Consider the following 23092-nt stretch of genomic DNA (forward strand, 5'->3'; position numbering starts at 1 on the left):
ACCATGCGGTTCCAAACCCTAAAATATTTTGACTTCATGGACTGTCAAAGTATGCATTTTAAATAATTAATTAAGTAATGTTTTTATTATTGGCTATTGTCGTCTAAAACTATTTAGATATTAAATAGAGAAAAACAATATTTATGGCTTGAAACTTTAACCGTATAATATATTGTTAATGCTTTTCCAATAATAACCTTTGAGAAGATTTCAGGTGTGACACACAATTAGATTAAATTGAAATAAAAAATATTGATTCTCTAAAATGACAGAATAGTTTTATGGATCCCTAAAGTCATCAAAATTAGCAAACCATTACTTGTGTAATGAATCCAAGTGCAAATGACTCTTCAGAAATAATAAAATGTACGATTTTCTAGTTTTATTAACAATGCTTCTGAAGAGAATTTTAGTACTCTTGAAGATTATTGGTATTGTCAAATATATTATGAAAAAGACAGGCAGTTGTTTCAACACAAAATGCTTTAAGCTGTTTGCAAGTAAGTTGAAAAAATAACACTGTAAAACACATGTATTAAAAGTCATGCATTCATTAATTTATTACAGGGGCATGGCTCTTATTGAAGTAAGACTGTCACTGAATGATTGTTTGAAATCAGACAATTCTTGCTGTCTGAAACCTATTTTTAAATGATGTAAATATGCAGTTGTGGCTCTCACCGACATAAAAGTTTGACCACCCCTGATCTATTAAATACATCTATTGTATTTATACATATTATACTAATTATCAGATACAATTTTGAGAATATCAACAAGCAAAACACTTAAAAAGGAAAAAATAAAAAGACGCTTATAATAGAAATATTAGTATTCTATATGAATTGCAGAAAGTACATATAATGAATAATACCATGACCAAACACTTAAAAATAAAAGAATAGATTAAGTATTCCCTATCTTGATACTTGAGAAAGCAATCCTGCCATACAACACATAGTTAACTTTTGATTATACGATATTGCAAGCATTTTTTTACAAGTGGTAAAGACAGCTGAATACTGGTAGTTCAATCTCGGCTCAAATTCCGATCAATGAGCTGTCTGTGCAGGTTATTTTTTTCCGCATGTGTTTTGTGACATTTTCGTGGTTTTCCTTAAGTGATGTAAATATGAGCCTATTTACCCTAGAAAATATTCACAAAAGCATGCCTTTTTCAGCTAGCCCTCTCATGCTTTGCATATTGAATTAAACACACAAACCCTTCGTATTCTTAAAATGATAAAGTAATTAAGTTCACATTACATGCAACGAAGCTTTTTAAAAGCTAAGATACTTTCTTTAAGAATAGCAGTGCTAATTAGTGTTGTACTTCTCAGTTATATGTGAAATAACATCTCAATGTTGCTGCTTGTGACACAACATTTGTTCCACGTAAGTCTTCTTATGCAGTCATAAGCATGAAATAAAAACAGATGGCGTGAAAAACCTAATTCATACATCCTTAGTGACTGATATTTGACATAGTTTTTATGTTGCATCTGTGAACTACAATATCAGATTTGATTGAGTGAAATTGTGACTAAATTTCAGAAGACTTTGGTAAAATTATGCTGTGAAAATTTAAAAGTGAAATTAAAGTCAAAGATAAATTGAACAGTACAATCAAAAAAGAAATGTCCATAAATATATTAATAATAAATAATGATAAAATAAAAATTTAAAATATTCATATAATAAATATTTGCAATAAGTGTAATTAATATAAATATATGCATTTGAAATGATCTAACTTGGACCATATTTGCAATTTTTGTAACGTTATTAAATGTGGACTTTAAATAAAATTTTTAGCGGCATACATCAGTTGGGTTTATTTAAATTATGGAAAAGCATGGGAGAGATATCCGCCTAAGAGGAAAGATGCCTTCAAGGAAGTCTTTCTGAAGGGAACTGGTTTAAATCCATGTTACATATTGGAAACACAATGAAAACAATCATGCAACTTGCCCATTAGCTTGGCTAACCAAACTATCAGACTTCAGTCACTTTACTGTTTGGCTTCTGATAATCTGTATGATCAGTTGCAAAGCAGTGAACAACAAATAATATGTTTCTTGGTTCTTGTTATGAGTTACACGCAAGAAAATAAGTCTTAATAAAAATTAATATGCCAAATTTAGAGTGAATATGTTGGTTTTTTTAGGCAATACATGAACATACACAAAATTAGTCGGAGTAGAATATAATTTATTAATCCCGACTCGTCGGGACTTCGGCGATTCCGGATTAGAGGTTTTTCCAGATTATAGATCTTCAGTTAAAATCTGGTAAGATGCCATGCAGAAATTATACAATCAAAAATATGAAATCATAATTTATGAAATAAAGAACAATTATGGTCTAAAGGGTATCAAAATTTGCAAAAAAAAAAAAAAAAAAAAAAAGCTTAATATTTATTAGTTTACCTTATTAAACATTTTTTTCAATGTAAGTTGTTTAAGATGCTTCCATAAAGTTCCTTTTTGTCATATATAGTGCACTTTTCAGTGCCATACTTCTTGCATAATTTTGAGACGGATAGGCCTTTTATCCATTTTTTGCAGCAATTCCACTTTTTGTTTAATGGACATCAAAACCAGGGATAAATAGAAGGGCTGGGTCATTCTTTTGTTCAAACCCTCGCCGACGCGAGCCTCATGGAGGGGGTTAGCTGGAAGTAATCTGACATATCTGTGTTGCACCTACTCTGATTTCACGTGTTTAAAAGTGTAGTTTCATTCAGTTACGAGACGTTTTTCTGGAGGTCGCATATCCCAAATTAATTTTAATCATATATATTTGTTTTCGGTACAACTTTGATATACGCCCAAGTTTCACCAAATGTGGCAATATGTGTTTTGCGCTGGTTTTTGGTGCAATCGCGTGTTGTATGGCAACCCTGTTGACATAAAAAATATCTTTCGCTGGAGCTCGTTGGTTTGCGAAGATAGGGGGAAAGATAAAATGGTGGAAGTTGTTGAATTGAAGTTCGGCAAAAGGAAATATCATCGTGGCCATCCTGCTGAGGGGCAGTGGGTATTTGGAGGTGTGAAAGAAGGTTTGGGAGATTTTTTTTAGTGGCTGTGCATGATAGAAGTAGAGATTTGTGATTATTTGTGAACCATAGTATGAATTTTCTGGATAGTATGCCTGGCTGTCATATAAATACGATAGTGATTACATGGCGGCGTGTTAAAAGTGGTATGAAATTGGCATTTCCGCTATTCGGAAAAGCATTAATTCATGGTAAGTGCATTTTATTTTATTCTTGTTCTTATTTTGTAGAATGTTATGTTCATCGTTTTTTTTAGTATGACTTTCTGTTGTTGTTGTTTTTTTAATTGTTTGCAATTTATTTTGTTGATTAGTGCTTAGTGTCTAGCTTGTGCAAATCGTAGATGTTTTTTAAAGTTGAAATAGAACGCTGTGTACAAGGTAGTCTTTGAAATTTATTGTTAATTTATTAAAGCGAGGTGTGGGTAGTTCGTAGATTCGTTCGTTGGCTAGATTGTGCCATTCGTAGATTTTTTTTTTTTTTTAAGTTAAAACATATTGCTGTGTACATGGATTGTTCTGAAATATTTTTGGTTAGAAACTTTACATTTTTGCTATCTAAATTTTTTGTTTTTGTTTCGTATTTTAAACTTAAATTGTGTGTTCAAAACGTGGTTTTTGCATGTGCGAAAAACCGCGTTTTTGGAGACATTTTAGGCTTAAAATTCAATACGTAGACAAAAAATTTAGATAGTAATATGGCAGCGTGGAGTTTCTCACCAAAAATTTTTGGCGAGAAATGTGACGACTTGCATATCAGAGTAGTTCCATGTTTTCTAATAATGCAAATATTTAAAACACTTTGTGTGTGTATATATATAGTTTTAGTCAGTTTTCCATTTAAATTGTATATTTAAAGTATCCTTTATGTAATATGGCTCCTTGTGCTGTAGCAACATGCCATAACCTTATAGAAATACGAAAGGAAGAGATATTGTATTTCATGCTTTCCCAAAGGCGAATTTGCTTTTGTCGAAAGAATGGATACATAAATGTCGAAGACGGGATTCTATTAATGTGAAAAACGCAAGAATTTTTGGTGAAAATTTTCTGTGCAGTGATTATGAAGATGACATGACAAATTGCTTGCTTGGTTTGTCGCAAAGAAACTGTTGAAATGCAATACTGTGCCGAAAGTAAATTTATCGTGTGCGGTAAACGAAATAACACCAAGAAATCGGAGACATTTGAAAAGAAAACTAATGCAGAGTGCTTTTGAAAGATTACATGAATTAAGCCCAAAGAAAATTTATTTTGAGGCCGAGAACGAAATTGATGCTGACAATAATAAATCAAATGAGAATGATTTTGAAATAAAACTCACAAGTGACAATGCCCTAAGTGTAAAGATAAACAAGAATGTATTGATAATTTGAAGAACAAAATAATATCCTTAGAAAATTGTAATAAAATATCAAAAAATAGAGATAAGAAAAATTTTAAAATGTTTGCTCAGTGACAAAAAAGGTGGACGACATCTAAAAAGAAATTTGTATCGGAAATTCAAAAATTGAAATCCCAAACAGTGAAATTTAGGAATAAAAAGCGCAGATTGGAGAATTTGGAAAAACGTCTAAAGCATATTTTTACAAAGACGCAGATTAACGCATTGCTAGAAAAGAAGGACAAATCAGGTGGACTAGTGAAGATATTTCACGTTGCATTGTCATAAGAGCTCTGTCATCTAAAAGCTACGATTTTTTGAAAGAAAAAATGGGAATGCCTTACCTAGCACTAGCACATTAAAGAGATGGGGCACTAAATTTTCATGTAGTCCAGGAATTCAGAGTGATGTCCTTGCTGTAATGAAGGAAAGATGTGAATATTTGAATTCTGTAGAAAAAATATGCGTTCTCAAATTCGACGAAATGCATATAAATTCTAAACTCTGCTATGACTCTAAACTGGACCAAATTCTCGGTCCTTTTCAAAAAGTGCTGTTTGTTTTAATCAGAGGTCTCATTTCGCAATGGAAACAACCAATATTTTTTTTTTTATTTTAACACTCCAATGAAGAAAGAACTTCTTTTTTCACTCATAAGACATATTCAATCATCTGGAGTAGAAGTGAAAGCCGTAATGTCTGATTTAGGAGGATCTAGTACTTTGTGGAAAGAGTTACAGATTTCGATTAATAGTTCTCAGTTTCCAAATCTAGTATTGCAAATGAAAAAAATATGAGTTTTTGCAGATTTAGCGCACTGCCTCAAATTACTGAGAAACCACTTTTTAGATAAAGGATTTGTTTTAGAAGATGGAACTGCTTTAAATGTTGGTATTATTAAAGAGGTTTTAAATAGAGATTCAGGAGAAATTAAATTGGTTCACAAATTAAAAACAAATTATTTAATGGTCGAGGGAAACGAGAGACAAAAAGTTGCTCCAGTGAAAATATTATTTTCTAGAACTATCGCGAAAGGTATACTCCACCTCACAGGAAATCAAAAAGCATCTGACTTCTTTGAGTTAATCGACAATTTTTTGATGTTGTGAATAGTACCAAGCCATACCCTCCTTCAGATAAAATACTTAAAGCAGCATTTGGATTAAATGAACATCATGAAAAACAAATCCAAGTTTTGGAATTAATGAAGAAAGTCATTGGTGGATGAAGTGTTCTGGGAAAATCCAACATACTGCCTTTCCAAAAAGGAATAAAAATTTCAATAATTTCTCTTTTTGGCTTACACCAGGATTTGAAATCATCGTATGATGCTGCCCACCAGCGGCCGAGCGGTAAAGTCGCTGAACACTGGTAGTTCGGTCCAAGGTTCGAATCCCGCGAACGGGCTGGCTGCATGGGTGTTTTCGTGGTTTTCCCCATGTTTAAGGTGTCTACGAGCCAGTTTCCCTTAGAAATTCCTCCACGAAAGGCATCCCTCCCATTAGGCAGATAGCCCTAGTGTGCTTTGCCATAATTAAATACACCACCATCATATGATGCTAAATATATTTTAACCTCTAGATTAACTCGGGATGCACTTGAAAGTCTCTTTAGTCAGATTCGAGGGCTTGGTAGGTTTAATGACCATCCATCACCTAGTGAAGTTATACGCCGCTTAAAGCAATTAATACTCGCTAATAAGCTGCCAAATTTATCTTCAAAAGTGTGCATGACTAAAGAGAGCAGAAATATTGATTCATATTTAACCTCAGAAATACTTGAAAGGGCTTTGAAAACTGAGGAGGAAGATGCTTTTCCATTAAATACTATTGATGTTTTGGATTTGGATTTCATCGAGGAACCTTCTCCTATGGCTTGGGAATTAGAATTAAATTCCGCCAGACAATTTTCGACTGCCGAAAAAGAAGCATTAACATATTGTTACGGATTTGGTACTTAAATAGCTAATGTTGGTTGAATTGTAAATTAAATGGTTTTATTTATTTATTTCCCGCACAGTGCAGCGCGTGACGAATATTAAAAGAAAGCTAAGCCGAAAAATTGAAAATACAAGAGTGCATGCATTTAACATTTAATAAATATCTCTTTTTGATTTCGAGAAAGTTACCGCGTGCGATTTAAAAATCTTATAAAAAGGAGGAAAACCTCTCAATTTAGTTAGTGATTTTAGTTAGCTTGTTGTTGTTTTAAGAGATTGTTTAAAAAAACTGCTCTTGTTGATTGTAGCGAATTCGCGGATTAGCTTTCTTTAGCTGTTTTGAATTAAGTTCTATTGAACGTTTGAGTAATTAAAATATACCTACTGTGAGATATTGTAATACTGCATGATAATTTGAGGAAATTTAAGCATATTTGTTGTGATAATAATAAATTTTGTTCATTTTTCATCGGACTTGTGCATTCATTTCGTGACGAACCCGTACGCACGCAACAATATGTTGCAGGTTATATTGCCTACCGTGCGCAAGTCAAAGGCCCATCATTGGGAACAATATCTAAAAATAGTGCTGATGAACCAGTATTTAATTCAGAATGGATTAAATTAGGTTAAATCCTTAGGAGGTTTGACTACACCTTCCCATTCATAGATGAATACAGTTTACGAATTCGAAAACATATTTTGTGCAGTTCATGGTACAACTTACTATAAAGGGAAGCATGTAATTGGCTCTTTAATTAATAAACTGGAGAAACATTATCCTGAAGTTAACAGAGAAGCAATTCGTTTATTTTGCAGAGTGCGAACTTTTATTAGAATACTTTTCTTAAATAGAAATGCATATGTTTTTTCCCAAAGAAAAGCAACCCAAAAGGCAAAAAAGTGGATTGCTTTGAATGTGGCAGCCAATAAATTATATTTCAACAACTTGTAGTTGCATTGTGACTGTACAAGTAAGCATATATAATATGTTTTGATTTGAAATATTTCTAAATGACATTTTAGAAGTTAATAGTGTAAAGCATATTTCAAATGAGAACTAATTTAAGTTATTTTTATTGTATCCTGTGTTATTATTGATATGATTTTGTGCTAGCTTAGCATTCTAGATGAAATATAATAGTACAACATTAAAGTAATTGGCATAAGAAGACCTGCCTTTTTAACATCCGCTTTTGAAAAATTAAATAATTTTTTTAAGTACTGTGAGTAAAGTTGTTTTGTCTAAATTAAGATAACGATCTTGCATGTATTTATTTAAATGTAATATTGATGTAAGCCTAAGTTACAAAATTATTTAAAAAATATATATTATTTTATCGGGAGAAAAATATGCCAATGTAAGATTTACAATTAGGCTGAAACTCAAACTTAGATTAGCAGAAATTTTGTCATATATAATCATATGTGTTTAAAACTATGCCAATTTAAGGTTTTTTTTTTTTTTTTTTTTTTTTTTTTTATTCATTTTAAATAGCTGTTATTATAGTTATCTTAGAAGCAGCAATAGAGTTCTCTTATTTAACAAGCAGATAAAGAAATGATTAGAAATAAACAGGCATTTAAAGAAAAAAAATCTCTGCAAATTAAAAAAAAAAAAGGAACGTTATGCTAATAGCACATTTTATCTGTTATTTTAAAATTGAGTAAGTACTATTAAATTTTGTAATGTTCAGTGTAAAATGCATACTGCAGTAACATTGTCTCTTCTAAATTATAGCTATCTTTCACACACAGCTCATTTTAAACGCTGGTTCTTCAAATTTAAAACACTAATTTCTATGTTGTCAATTGTATCTCTGTGCTCAATGTCATCATGGCTACGTCATCACTCCCCACTGCCTGCTTCAGGGGAAAAAGCTCTATGGGCTAGCCCTTCTCTTTTAAGTCCTGCATCGAAACATGCTTTTGCTTTATCCTTTGGCAGCTCCAGAATTGGAAACTTTTTTTGACATAATTGAAAGTTTAAGCTTAAGTTTTATAAAATTGTTCTAACAGTCTGCAAAAAATAATAAGCCAGATCCAATTAGAAGATTAAGGAACAGTGCAATCTGCAACATTAACTGAAATGCCTTAGATAATTTTAGCCTAGCTTATACAGTCTGTTATACATTAAACATGCATGCATGTAAACGCATTATGCGTTTATGCATGCGCGTAAAGTTTGTAGCTTTGAGGTCCATATTATGGACGTCCGGATTACAGACTTTTTACTGTACTAAAAAAACTTTTATGTAATTAGGTAGTTGCAATTAAGTTTTTTTTTAATGAGAATATATATTGATATCATTTATGTGATGATAATAGGTTTTCAATCATAGTTTTTAAAGTACTTTAAAATTATGCAATGAAGCTATTAATCATAAAATTGGCTTTTTGATTTTATACTTTCACAATTTCTTTAGAAACCTCACTGTTAAAAACAGGAATATTTTGGAATTTTATAATATAGAAAGATATTCAAAGACATATCTGAATTTTACTATTTTTTTCCCCATTAAATAGATAACTTTGCCAAGAAAAAGGGTCATTATTACATGATTATTTTACTTTCATTATATATTGTTGAATTCAATACAAATTTATTTTCATATATCACGTTTAACCGGTTAATTTTGAATTTTCACTTTCATTTGCTTAATATATTGTTTTCTCTGCTAACTTGAATTTCTGTTACTTATTCTTTAATTATTTTGATTATATGCACTAAATACCACATTTATGTGGCTTACTTCCATGTGTTTTAATATCTGATAACCATACGCCGATCATCCTCAGCATCAGTGAACTTGCCGACTAAAACTGCAACAGCACCAATGGGTTCTTTGCGGATGAAAACCCAGACAAACTTCCTTTTTTATGTTATTTTATTGTTTGATTTAAAATGTAGTTTATTGAGATTATGCATTTTTTGTTTGGCTCTACTGTAGAATTGGGTGATCTTTTGACTTTTTAACTGAAAATAGATCGATGTGTACACGGATAAAGTCAAGGAGTGCGCAATGTCAAGCTTGTGCAATTTTCTGATTTTTTTTTTTTTTAAAGTAAAAATATATTGATGTGTAATACTGAGTTTGTTCAATTTCTTTGACTTATTATTTCGTCTTTGGGTAAAAGTGCAAAATAGGCTGCACCAACAAAGTTGAGAAGGCAGAGCTGTGCGACGTTCATAAATGGGTGGGACTAAGCTTGTGACATCACAATGTATTCTTGCATTTATGCTATGCATACTTTATATTTTCTCTAAAAAATAACAATAATGACTTGTTTATTATTGTAAATTAATATCAAATTCTTTAATTAAGATACAATAACACGGTGAACAAATATTAATTAATTTTAAGGCATTGGCCAAACTAAGAGAGCTTTAAAATTTCGCGTTAAGGAACATGAGGCATATGTTAGAAAAAAGGGAACACAGAAGTCTTCTGTTGCCCAACATTGTTGGTCCGAAAATCACACTTTCAATTTTTCTGCTGCCAAAATTATTCAAAAAACTTCTTCCATTGGTGAACTGGATTTTCTAGAGGCATTTCACATTCAAAAAAATCTTTCTGTTCTAGTTAACGACCCTAATTCCAATCCATCTTTGCCTTCAGTCTTTAAAGAAATTATGTTTTAGTTCTGTTTTCATCAACAGATGGTGCCAGTGGCTTGTATCCTGTCCAGGCTTTCTTATCTTATCTAATCATTATACCTTATTTCGTTCATTTGCGTTTTTGCAGCTGAGGATGAAGGTTCGGTTAAACCATCGAAACTAGTCCTGTGAAAATTTGAAAATATAACGCTGATTTTTGTTGTTTGACTTCTGAATTAATCAAATTACTTACTTTAAATTTACATTTCTAACATTTAAGCTTAGGTGTTACTGAAAATAAGTATAATAAATTTCTTATATTTAAAATTGCCATGGTACAGTAAGCGAATTCTACCAATTATTGAAACGATAAACAACGTCGCAGTCTTTAATACTTGTATTTCTTACAGCTTCAATATTTTCAAAGATTTTGAAGCTTTAGTATTTATAAAAATAAAAAAGAAATATTTTTTTAAATTAAAATTCATACTTTGGAACATTTCAAATTTATCATTTTTACAAATTATCTTATTGCTACGTAATGACATAATTCCTTACATACCAGTAATAAGACAATTTTTCATTATTTTGTAAAAATTTTAAACTTTACATTAATAAAAAAAGAAGGAACTACTATTGTATATGCACTTGGTTGGCGAGAAATTTCTCTCCAAACATCTTTGGTGAAAAACTCCATAGTGCCATAATTACTATCTAAACGGAACGTCACGGTGCACAATGAATTGGAAGTTGATCTGTCAGCACTATCTTTATCTTCAGGGCAGAAATTTTTATTTTATTTGGCTTATAATTCCTTACTAAATGTAGTATTTCATCTCGATGTACTCCGTCTTTGATATGATTTAGGTCAAATTCCTCGTCATTATAAATATCATGAATGCATGCCAAATAGTTTTGTGGTTGCAATTTTCTAATTTCGACTATGCGTAATGTATGCTTTATGCATGTGCGCGTTGAAAGAAATGTTTAATAAAGTAAACAAATAAATATTAAGCTTTTTTTTGTAAATTTTGATACCCTTTAGATCATAATTGCTCTTTATTTCATAAATTACAGTTTCATATTTTTAATTTGATAATTTCAGGCATGCCATCTTACCAGATTTAAACTGATGATCTATAATCTGGAATCGCCGAAGTCCCGACAAGTCCGGATTAAAGACTTTTGACTGTACTACAAATTTGGAACACTAAGCAATGCTTCACATATACACACATCTTATCAATGAACTCGTATAACAAGTGAAATTACGATACCAAACACTATGTATTAAAATAATGAGGTAAAAGTTACTTACAGTGTCAAAGTTAAAAGTTTTGCTACTGTTGAGTAGATCATCCTACTATCGATATTTATTGTAAGTCGGAAAGCATTATCAACGTATCAAAACCAAACGATTAAAAATATAATTTAAATTAAAAAAAGTCTCAAATATGATTTACAATTAAAACAACAATATAAGTTTAAAATACACAAGTGATATGTTTAACATTGCACATAAAATACGTTGCATTACTGCTCGTTATCACACACAACCTCGTGTTTCCTTGTACACAATGGTCCATATTCGCTCGAAAAACATCAAAGAAATGCACAAACTCTGTGTCCATGTATACATCAATCTATTTTCACTTAAAAAAAATCAGGGAATTGCACAAACTCGACATCACACACAACCTCGTCATTGTGCACTACATTGGCTTTGCCCATGTACACATCGATCTATTTTCACTTAAAAAAAAAAATCAAGAGAATTGCACAAACTCTGCATCACGCGCAACCTCGTTATTGCTCACTACATTAGCTTTGCCCATGTACCATGGATCTATTTTCACGTAAAAAAAAAAAAAAAAAAATAAATAAGACATTGAATAAACTCTGCATAGCTCATATACTCAGAAATCTGCTTTCACTTAAAAAAAAAATCAGAGAATTGCAGAAACTCGCACATAACCAACTCCATCAATTTGAGTTGTAAAAAAAAATGTTTCCAGAAAAATGACACAAAACGAAAATAAAGCTACCAGAATAAAGTAATTACCGAATATTCAAATTGCCATATTTGACAAGCACCTGATATTTTACTTAAGTCAATAATAATTGAAACTTACCTTCAGTCCTCTCCTTTTGCAGAATATATTGCTGTGATCCCACTGTGAAATATATGCATCTACTGGCATGTGTAGGATTTATTCTGTTTCCTTCTCCATATGTACTCAGCCAGATAGGAATCAAACTGTCCTCTTCTCTGACGAGGACTACAGAAACTTCTTTTGATTGCTGCCCAAGTTCCCTCAATACTGTTGGTATGCCCACCTGTCTTTGGACCTTTGAAACACAAGCTATGATTGACTTTCAAGTGTGCATATTCTTTGGACTCGAAATAGCCGTAGGCTTTCCAGCAATCCCATATAACAGTCTATCCTGGCAGAACATTCTGTTTAATGATTTCCAACAATGGTTTGGCATCTCTGCTTTCAACCACTCACTGTCCCTCTCTCAAGCAAACTAAAAATCCATTTCCCTTCGACTGTTTTCTCTCTATAATATTTTTGCTTGTCAAACTTACTTTCATCATGTTCCGCAATCACGCCTTCCCCACTTGACATCGCATTCTCCTTTAAGCATAACTCCGCGCACACTTCCGTACAAAAACTTTTCTGATCTCGCATCGTATTTTTAGCAATACGTAATTCTGTTCATATAAAATCATTTCTGCACTTCGCCAGCCATATATAGGTAACTCGCAAAACACCACACCACACCACACATGCTCAATTTATTCATCATAAACCACGAGTGCTTTCGAACAGACCTTGAAATTTGATGCTTACATTCGCCTCCAGTAACTCTGCACAACCACTCAAAACCAGCTATACGGTTCTTTCGCTCTGCTATTTTCATATCAGTTTCACAAATTGGGCATTTATATGATCTCGCAATCAAACTTTTCTCCATACACTACTTGATTACACTTTTCTTACCTCTTCGCTTCAACTGAAGAAAAAAAAATCCAGATTCAGATAATCATCCATTCCAGATTAAGAAGATAATTCATCCATTCCAAATTCTGCAGTAAGCACTGAATCAGACACACTCATCAATAATCAAAACTTAAAGCAAAAATCTTTTTTTTTTTCTGTATTTTGAGAAATTATGGTTATAATTTTTAAATCATGCATTCAATATTTTCAGTTGTTTGGTAATGATTGTTTACAATTGTTTGGTATCTTAATAATACATTTGTGAGAGATAACTCGTTGCGTTAAATGCTAACACTACCTTACACAAAAGTAGATCAGTGAAAATATAATTTAAGTTTTCTTTAAATATGAAGCTATAACATACTTATAACTTGTTTTTAAGAAGAGATGTAACCAATATTTTGTCATAAAAATGTGTGTAAGTAAATGCTAAGACAAGTAAGCAACATATCGACTGATGCAGCCTATTCTAGGATTGAGGCTTGTCTTTGTGTAGTGACAGTTTTTGCTACAAATATCACCACTACACAAAGCTAAAAATAACAAGTCAAAGAATTGCACAAACTCGGTATCCATGTATGGCCTAAAATCTTCAATTTTTGCAAAGGTGCACCCATAAATATATTTTTACCCTTTCTTTCTTTCCATAAATGAGGAATTTTCAAATTTTATCCATTTGAAACAATAAAAAAGTGTTTACTTGAATGACATAATCCAGATGCTCTTTAAGTACTCTGTGCACTGATTTTCAGTTGGATTTCAGAAAGGTTTATTCTTATGGTTCAAAACTTTATGTTGTTTCTCTCTTGGAGATCTTTAGCTTTTATTGTTTAAAAGTTGGGTGTTTTTTTTAATTAAAATCAACAGATTTAGTTTCTAGACAGATTGCTTTCATGTAAAATTATGTCTATATGTTGATTTAAATTTTAAAAATGAGTAATGCTGTTGTGTTATGCACCTGCCATACTTTTTGGCACCTTTGAAAGAGAAGCCAAGTACGTGCCAAGAATCAACAATAGCACCTTCTGAGAACTATATATGTATGAGTGTGTGAACAAGAAGAATTAAACACACACACATTATTACTATAGTACTGTGGAAATGCAGGGTAGGTGCATAACAAAAAAAGTATAAAATGAGGATATGCCCAAAAAAATGATGACATATTTTAACTTTGCGTGTTATCCATTTTTGGAAACTTGGAAATGTATATGAAATATCTGTCTGGCTCAACATATCAATTATATAATTAACAAAATTAGTGATCTGCATTGAAATTGATATCAGTAATAGAGTTATGGATATCAATAATAGAGATATTTGTCACTGGTGATAAATAAAGTCAAGCTGTAATTAGAAATTATGAAATATTAGCAGTAATTATTGATTTGGCAGTGCGAATGTTGTGACTGCAAATAATCCAAACTGATAATAGATAGATAAATATTATTTATCCTGGAATATTTACTGTAAAGCAATAGCATTCACATGCATATTAATTTTAATTCATATTAGCAGCAGTAGACATTCATCATAGGATCAGTAACAAAGTATAAACATGGCTGTCACATTTTACATTGTATAATCCTTGCAAGTTCAGTGCTTCAAAAATAGATACAGTCAAAAGTCGTTAATTCGGACACCCATAATCCGGAATGATCTATAATCCGGACCTCGAAGCTAAAAACTTTCTGCGCATGCGCCGCGTTGACACATGCGCATAGGCGTTTACGCATGCGCGTAAGACCTCTCACGACTGCGCATTTGCGTGTGCGCAAGCGCAGAATACGTTTTCGCTTGCGCGTTTTATGTATAACGAACGGTATAAGCTAAAATTATCTAATTATCTATTTCAGTTAATGTTGATGATTGCGTTGTTCCTTAATTTTCGAATTGGATCCGGCTTATTATTTTTTGCAGACTGTAAGAGCAATACTATAAAAGTAAACTTGAACTTTCGATTATGTCAAATAGAATTTCTGAATTTGGAGCTCCCAAAGGATCGTACAAAACGAAAGTATGTTTCGATGTCCATTTAACAAAAAGTGGAATTGATGCAAAAAATGGATAAAAACATGAAGAATGTGACAGAGAGGTTAGTGAAAACGAAAAAATTTCGATTGACAAGTTAGTCGGTATTCTCGGCACAGCAATTAACGGGACTTGAACAGCGGAACTTTGTAACTGAACAAAAAATTATGTCTGTTTATAGAATTAAAGAGAAAGTATTATTACATAAAACGAAGCAACTTAAATAACTTACATTGAAAGAAATGTTTAATAAAGTAAACAAATAAATATTAAGCTTTTTTTTTTTTTTTTTTGTAAATTTTGATACTCTTTAGATCATAATTCTTCTTTATTTCATAAATTACGGTTTCATATTTTTAATTTTAGAATTTCTGCATGCCATCTTAAGAGATTTAAACTGATGATCTATAATCCGGAAAAATTGATAATCCGGAATCGCCGAAGTCCCGACGAGTCCGGATTAACGACTTTTGACTGTACAAGAAAAGAAATAGCTGTTTAAATGCATCACCAGAAGGCGTTAATTTTTGTAAATGTGATATATGGAATATCAACTAGGATGTTATAAGGATGGAATATGGCTAACTATTATTTCACTTAATTAATTGAGATAAATTCATTAATGATATTAACTTGTAGATGTATACTAATCTTGAAAAGGCATAAAAAGAAAACTTGTTTCTGAAAAACTCTAACCACGACCAGCGAAGAAGACTCCACATGATACCACTCTTGCTTTCTTTTTTCGTCATTTCAAGAGGGCAAAAAACCCACCAAATGAACTATTTAAAACAAGCGTTTGCTGCCACACAGTAGAATAAAAATTCAAAGTAAAAATGTGAGGTATGCTTTCATACAACCCACAATTAATTATGTTTAATAGAAAACCAGTACCAAAAATGAAGTTTTCTCTTAAGATATCTGCTAAGATTGAAATAGGCATTGGCTACAGAGCAGCTTAAATTTAACCCTCTGAGCATTATGACCGGCTTTATCCGGTCATCAGAACTTATACTACTTAGCATAAATTAGCTTGTAATTTAAGATATTTTGCTTTCTTTCTTTCTTTAATAATGCAAATATCATCTTAATGAATGTAAGTTTGTGAAAATACAAACTAAAATAAGTAATTACATAAACTCAATAAATCCTGTTTAATACCGGTTTTCATGACGGATCTAAAATCTTGTAATGCTCAGAGGGTTAAAGTAATTGTATTACTCATATACTTATATTCTTTATAGCAATGCATCACCATATATTGGCTTTAATAAGAGTTGAGATGTCACATACATTTATCTGTTCTTTCACTTTTTTATTTTATCACTTAATCTTTTAATTGTCTGGATACTTTATGGATTCACCTTTAATTTTTAGAATTATTTTAGTAAAAATAAATTATTGCATTAACTTCAATTAAATTCAGTTCTTGAACAGGAGATTCGACAGAGTTTTCATGCTTAGAGATTGTCAAATAAGGCAATGTTTATAGAATTAGTACAAATCCTTTGGCTTATTTTTGATAGCAATCAGTAATAACAAATTGAAATGCAATGTTAGCTTTGAAATAAGATGGTCTAGTTTCATTTGCTTTTTATTTTTAACCATCATCTTCATCATTGTCACTTTAGAGAGTAAGTGCCTTGTGGGTTATTAAACAGGCAAATAAAATAATGGGTACTTTTTACTTTCTTGTATGAAGTAAAGGGGATTTTATAATTATAAAAAATTTTGGGTGTTATATTTCAAAAGATATATCAATTTAAAAAATTATTTTGTGTATCGTCTACATACATATAGAGAATAAAGGATTCTTTTTTTTTTTCCAAAAGGATTGTAAAGTGGGGCAAATAAAATAATGAGTGCTTTTCTGTTAAAGCCATGTCGCTTGGTACTTTTTACTTTATTGTATAAGTAAAAGAGGTATTGTAATCATGAAAAATTCTGAGTATCATATTTCAAAAGATATATTCATTTGAACAATTTTTTTTTTGGGATGTCGTCTGTACATACATGCAGAATAAAGGATTCTTTTTTTCCAAAATGGATTAAAAAGTGGGGTAAATAAAAATAATAGGTACTTATGTTAAAGCCATATTGCTTGGTACTTTTTACTTCCTTGTGTGAAGGAGAGGAGATACTGTAATTATGAAAAATTTTGGGTATCGTATTTCAAAAGATATATCCATTTGAACAATTTTTTGGTGTGTCATCTGAACATGCAGACAGAATAAAGAATTCTTTTTTCTAAAACAGATTATAAAATGGATTTTTACTTCCTTGTAAAAAGTAAATGAAGTATTGTAATTGCGAAAAATTTAAAAATTTCGAGTATCATATTTTTACAAAAATATCCATTTTGATTGCTCTTGAATCCATTTGAACAATATTTTTGTGTGATATCTGTACGTACGGATGGAATAAAGTACTCTTTTTCACAGCACCGCACCGATTGTAAAATAATCCAGCACTGATTGTAAAATGGATCCAGAAGAGTTTTTTTTGGGGGGGGGGTGATGTCGATTCGTACGTACGTATATATGTAATATGTATCTCACATGACTCAAAAACGAGTAGCTTAAGAATGTTGAAATTTTCTATATAGGACTGCCATAACATGTAGTTGTGCACCTCCTGTTTTGGCTGCAATCGGCTCCACCAAACGTATATAAATATACATATACATACTCACTCTGTTACTCGCTTTGGTGAACTTTGTACCTTTTTTTTCTTACGTATTGGTAAATTGTGTATTTTTTGCTTTAAAAATGATGAATTATTTAGTTAATCTGCATGCAGTAGTTGTAGAATTATTAAGAATTTAAAAGTTGTTCAAGTGCAGCTAAGTCTAATATTTTTTACGATAGCAGCCATGTTTGTTTGCATTTGAAACTTAGCAGAATAGTGAATTAATTCTTTCTGCACCTTCAGTGTTTTTTTAGTAAATGGGACCAAAAGGAAACTTTTAGTTTTGTGCACCGAAAAATCCGTTTTCTTGCCCACTGGCCAAATTGCTTATTTTTGCTTAGAAGCTCTTTTAATTGTAAAACTTTTTTTTTTTTTAAACTACATTTGGCATTTTTATGTTTTTCTGAATTTAAAAGAAAAATTAAGGAAGATGTGTGTATGAATGTTATGTATTTTTATTTTTACCTTGCCACAGAGTGAGAACTGAATTAATTGAGTAAGAAATATATATTTAATGAATTTCAAGGAAATATGTTCAAGTGAAATGCACCAAAAAAATGTGTATAATGTAATAGGCCATGCAAGGAAGTCATGTAAGTGGCTACATCAGATTTTTTATGATGTCTGTGTATACATATGTACATTTTTATCTCAAATAGCTCAGAAACAATTAGCTGTAGATCATTGAAATTTTGTATATGGAACTGCTATAGATACAGATGGGGGGGAATTAATAAGTTGAATGTTGTGCTGCCAAAAGTGTATGGTAAGGCTTCCAATCACCATAGAAATGTAGCTAGTTAATATTGTTACATTCCCTTAACTGCTTATAAATTGCACTGAACCAAAAGCTTTCATAGATGATATGTCTACTTTGCCATCTGATCTGGAATCTGAATGAATGAGCTTCTCATGTTCATCTCCTTTTATGGTTACTGTTTTTGCAGTTTCATGTAAGAATGCTGCACTTTTTTAAAATAGACATCGAAGTACGTGGGAGAATGAAATGTAGTTCCTGTTTATTACAACATGACCTTTAAAAAAAAAAAAAAAAATTGACAATTTTTCTAATTTTAAGGCATATTTTATGCAAGTGCCTTGTTGATGAAAAGAATGTGAATTTTCTAAACTTTCAGTTTATTTTTTATTATTTACCTCTTTTTTCCCAATATAAACTACAGAAATTCTCTGAAATGAAGTTGTATATTTATAAAAAGTTTTTTACCTATGCACAATTCATAAATATTTTCTCTGTTTTACTGTTGTCTTTTGTAGTTTTATGTGTTGTAAATAGTTTGCAGTTTTCTTTTGTTAATTATGAGTTGATATATGTATGTAAAACATAAAACTGACCTTTCAATATGTAATTTTCTAAATATATAAAGAAGAGTGATTCAGATGACTCAGGCAATGAAGAACCAGCTGATTTTTATGAGACTTTGCAGCAAAGACGGGAAAGGCCACCAGCAATCCTCCGGCAGCCCAAAATAGATAAACTCTCAGAATGTATATCAGCTCTTACCTCTCCAAAGAGAAAAGAGGTTTTTGAAGAAGGACTGATGGAAAATCTACCTAGTGAAGGTATCTGGTGAATTAATTTTAAATATAATCTATAGCATTTTTAATTCATAATAAAAATGCAGTGTTAACTTACTGTATTGCATTATGCAGATGAGATTTGTGTGCTTTTAAAAAAATTTCATAGTAATGCTTTTTTGTGATTATTTAAATTTAGACTGTTTTAAAAATTGTTTTATTTAAGATCTGCTACTTTTCTGTTATACTCTTGCCACTCAAGTAGTCAGGTTTTTTAATTGTAAACAGTGGTACTCTTCTGTTATTGGGGTGGGGGGGGCTGGATCCAGAAATGTATGTATGTATGCATATGTGTATGTCCATATTTATGTGTGTGTGTATAGAAATGTATGTACACACATGTGTGTATACACATTGATATCTACATGCATACATGAACACATCCATCCATGCATACATACATTTCTGAATTTGGTTCCAATAGCAGAAGAGTACTGAAACTATATCTCTAAGTATAATAGTTTATAGATGACAAATATACATATCGTGTGGCAGAGGATGGTTAATAGATCAATCATCACCTGCTAGACATTAAAAAGCTTGGCAGATGCATAACAGAAAAGAATTCGATATTAATATTTGAACTAATTTAAATTTATTTGACTATTCATCTACATCTGGGGACCAAACCAATCGTTGATTTGCTTCCTTTGTGCAATTTATTTCTTTCAAATTCCTTGGTTTGTGTGTTAGTTTTTTGTATTTTATTGCAGTAGATTAGAAAATCTGGGATTTACTGAGTGATGAACAAGTAACAATTATATTCTTTCAAGATAAAGATCTTTCGTATATATAAAGAAAGATTGTGTTTAAATAAGCATCAGATGAAAGTCAAATATGTGTGAAAGCTAAATGGTTTTGCTTATTTTTAAACATGCAAAGAAAAGAAAGGGATTTGAAAAGGAATGTGGTTTGAGAACTCATGCATTCTGTTTCTCACCAGTCTATGATTTATTTATTTGTGGTACAAATAGCAGATTTCCATTGATTTAGCAAGCAACAGCTTCAATTAAATTGCAACATGGTGGTAGACTGGGACAGTTATCTCTGAGAAGTTTTTTTATGTCTTATCCTAAAACTAAGATCAGTGGTACTGACAAAATCATTGAAATTAATGAAAGCTTGTACAGTGATGAAAGTACAAACCATAGCATAAGTCGTGCATTTCCTCCACAGTGGGGAGGTTTGTATTGATGAACAGGTAAATGTCTCCTAGCCGAAATTCCAGATCATTCTGCTAAGACTAATGGACACAGTAGAGAATAATATACTAGATGGAACAATATTTTCAAACTGTGGGAGAAATTACAAATTATTGGAGTTGAAAGCTGCAGGATATGATCACTCACAGTGAATCATTCATTTAATATTATTGATCCAGTCATGGTTCTGTTGAATGTTTTGGGGGCAGTGCTAAGTGGTAGCACAAATGTCAAAAAAGCACTACCCTTCAACATTTTCACTCCTACTTTGTACATTTTATGTGGCACTGCTTACATCTGAATGACAAAATGTTTTCTGTCATATTAGCAGATATTTGTAAAAAAAAAAAGTGCTTTGTAATAATAAATTGCCATCTGCAAACTATTCTTATAACTAGAAACTGTTTTTAAAAAAATTACCAAATTGCATAGCAGAGGCATAACAGAAAAGTAACCAAGATCTTAATAATCCATAAATTATGAAAATTTTGTCATATGCCAGAAAGTGTTTTTAAGTATAGTGTAAAAAATATTTGACGTGAAAGTGTAAGAAATGTTTGATGAAATTTGCTTTTATCATACGGATTTTTTTAATTCTGCTATTTAGTAATTTATGCAAAAGAATTCTGAATATCAGAAGTTGGTTTAAGAATGAAAAATGCCTCTGAAGTATATGTAAATCTTGCTTCAATTTAAGAAGTAATGAAAGTTTTTTAAAAAATGCAATTAAAATTGAGATAATATTTTCACTTTAATATACAAAAGATGTAAATATTAAAACTGTATAATTCATTAAAAGTTAGAAATAAATCATGGAAATTAAAGAATGCTAATAGTATAAAATAGTACATAAATTTCTGAAAAGGAATGATTAGTTTTAATAGCCTTTTATTATTATCATATTTTTGATGTCATCTCAAAATAAGATGACAACCTAGATGCATAAGCTTGTGTAGCATTTGAATGTTTATCTTATATAAGAGGCTTGCCTATTTAAATGTAGAAGTGTTTGTCATAGGATTGAGTTCTGAACTGTTTTGGCCATGTTAGTAGTTTTTAGAGAAAGTTATTTTGTTGTCTATGGCTTTTATTTTAAAATGTCTATGGCTTTGTCTATGGTCGTTTTTATTTTGAAAGCATAATCAAAAATACTTTTGGTATAAATTGGAATAAAAAAGTTCTCCATTAGTTATATAATATAAAAGAATATAAAGCTAGCATATGAAAGAATATGAATTAGAATATAAAAGCCTTCCATTCGTCGTACCCTTCTTTCCGAGATGGTTAGTTGCATTGCACCTGTGAGGTGTGTAGTTTTGAAAGCTAAGTGAATTAATTTTAGTTTATGTAGTTTTTAACCTGTTTATAATTCTTTGGAGATACAAAGTAGTAAACAGCTTGTTTAATTAATACATTTTTTTCAGTTAAAGCATCACAACTAATTCAACAAAAATAAAGTAAGGCAAATGAAAGTAAATTTATAAAAAGCTTTGAGAATCTTATATGGGATATACTGGCTCCAGTATCACATAGTCAAGATAAAAGTGTTATTTTAAAAGGTGTCTGATTCAGCACCATCTTCTCCGAACTGGAAATTTTACAAGCATGACAGTCTCTATAAAGTGCGGTAACATGGCTCAAACAAGTATTTTTTCCTCAAGTAGTACATGTATACTTTGTATATTTTTTTGGTTGTTGTTTATTATTTTGACATGGTTTCCATAATTTCCATTTCGCAACCTGATTGCTAGACACTATAGGTGTATTTTCTGTGGCTTGAGGTTGTTTCATGATCTCTGCCAATCTAAGGTGAAGTACTGAGGGTAATTTTTTCTTCTCGCTGCTGCTCAGAATCATTTCATCCATCACAAGATGTTTACCCAATTGATGCAAAAAGGGCCTTTGGTTTTTCAGGTTGTCATCATTTCAAAAGAATTTAGTCACATTGCAGCCAGCTACTGGGTGATTACAATATTTCCTGTATGTACTGTTAATTTACAGGGTACCAAAGTTGTCCTAGTATTGCAGAGAATAAGATAAAAAAGGAAAATGTAGAATTCATAAAAATATTACATCCGTAATACTTGTGCCAATGGTCGCTTTACGCCTGTGGGGTGAATAGAGCTACTGCAGCTCTGCACCAACATGTTTGAAGCTGACTGTACGCTGATTTCAGTAATCGTAAGTTAGGAATATAACATTAAGCCCTTCCTTTGGAAGTGTGTTAATGGCAGAGGAGGCGGAAGTGAGGTGAGCATGACTAACAAAATATTAAACCATGACAGGATGCTTATTGTTGAAAAATATGATGGAATGTAATGCTTTACTGTAATAAATGAGCTTAATGTATCTTGTGGTCAGAAATGGTCGGTAAGTGAACTCGTAAAATAAAAGCTGCTGATTAATTGTCGGAAAGTTGTAAATCACTGAATTTTGTAAAAGTTTAGTGTTTGGATATTGCACACAGATATTTATACTAATCATCTGTTCTGTGTTTTATACAACAGCTATACATCATATTAAGTAGGAATTTTGAGGGGGGAGAGTTCCTTTTTAATTAGGTTTTTGATAATATTAAATTCAGTAATTTTT

General features: G+C 31.3%; 1 protein-coding gene across 2 annotated transcripts in view; it reads left to right on the forward strand.

Annotated features, from left to right (window-relative positions):
• LOC118192339 (uncharacterized) overlaps nt 1-23092 on the forward strand; it is a 55295-nt gene that overhangs the window by 2169 nt on the left and 30034 nt on the right. For both annotated transcript variants that reach the window (XM_085814712.1, XM_085814713.1), the window contains exon 3: nt 19088-19283. In XM_085814712.1, the coding sequence (XP_085670838.1) occupies nt 19088-19283 (196 nt within the window). The remainder of the gene's footprint in view (nt 1-19087; nt 19284-23092) is intronic.

The sequence above is a fragment of the Stegodyphus dumicola genome, chromosome 4, assembly GCF_044657685.1.
Source record: "Stegodyphus dumicola isolate Sdum_Otavi_A_Nest chromosome 4, ASM4465768v1".
In the NCBI taxonomy this organism is placed as follows: domain Eukaryota; kingdom Metazoa; phylum Arthropoda; class Arachnida; order Araneae; family Eresidae; genus Stegodyphus; species Stegodyphus dumicola.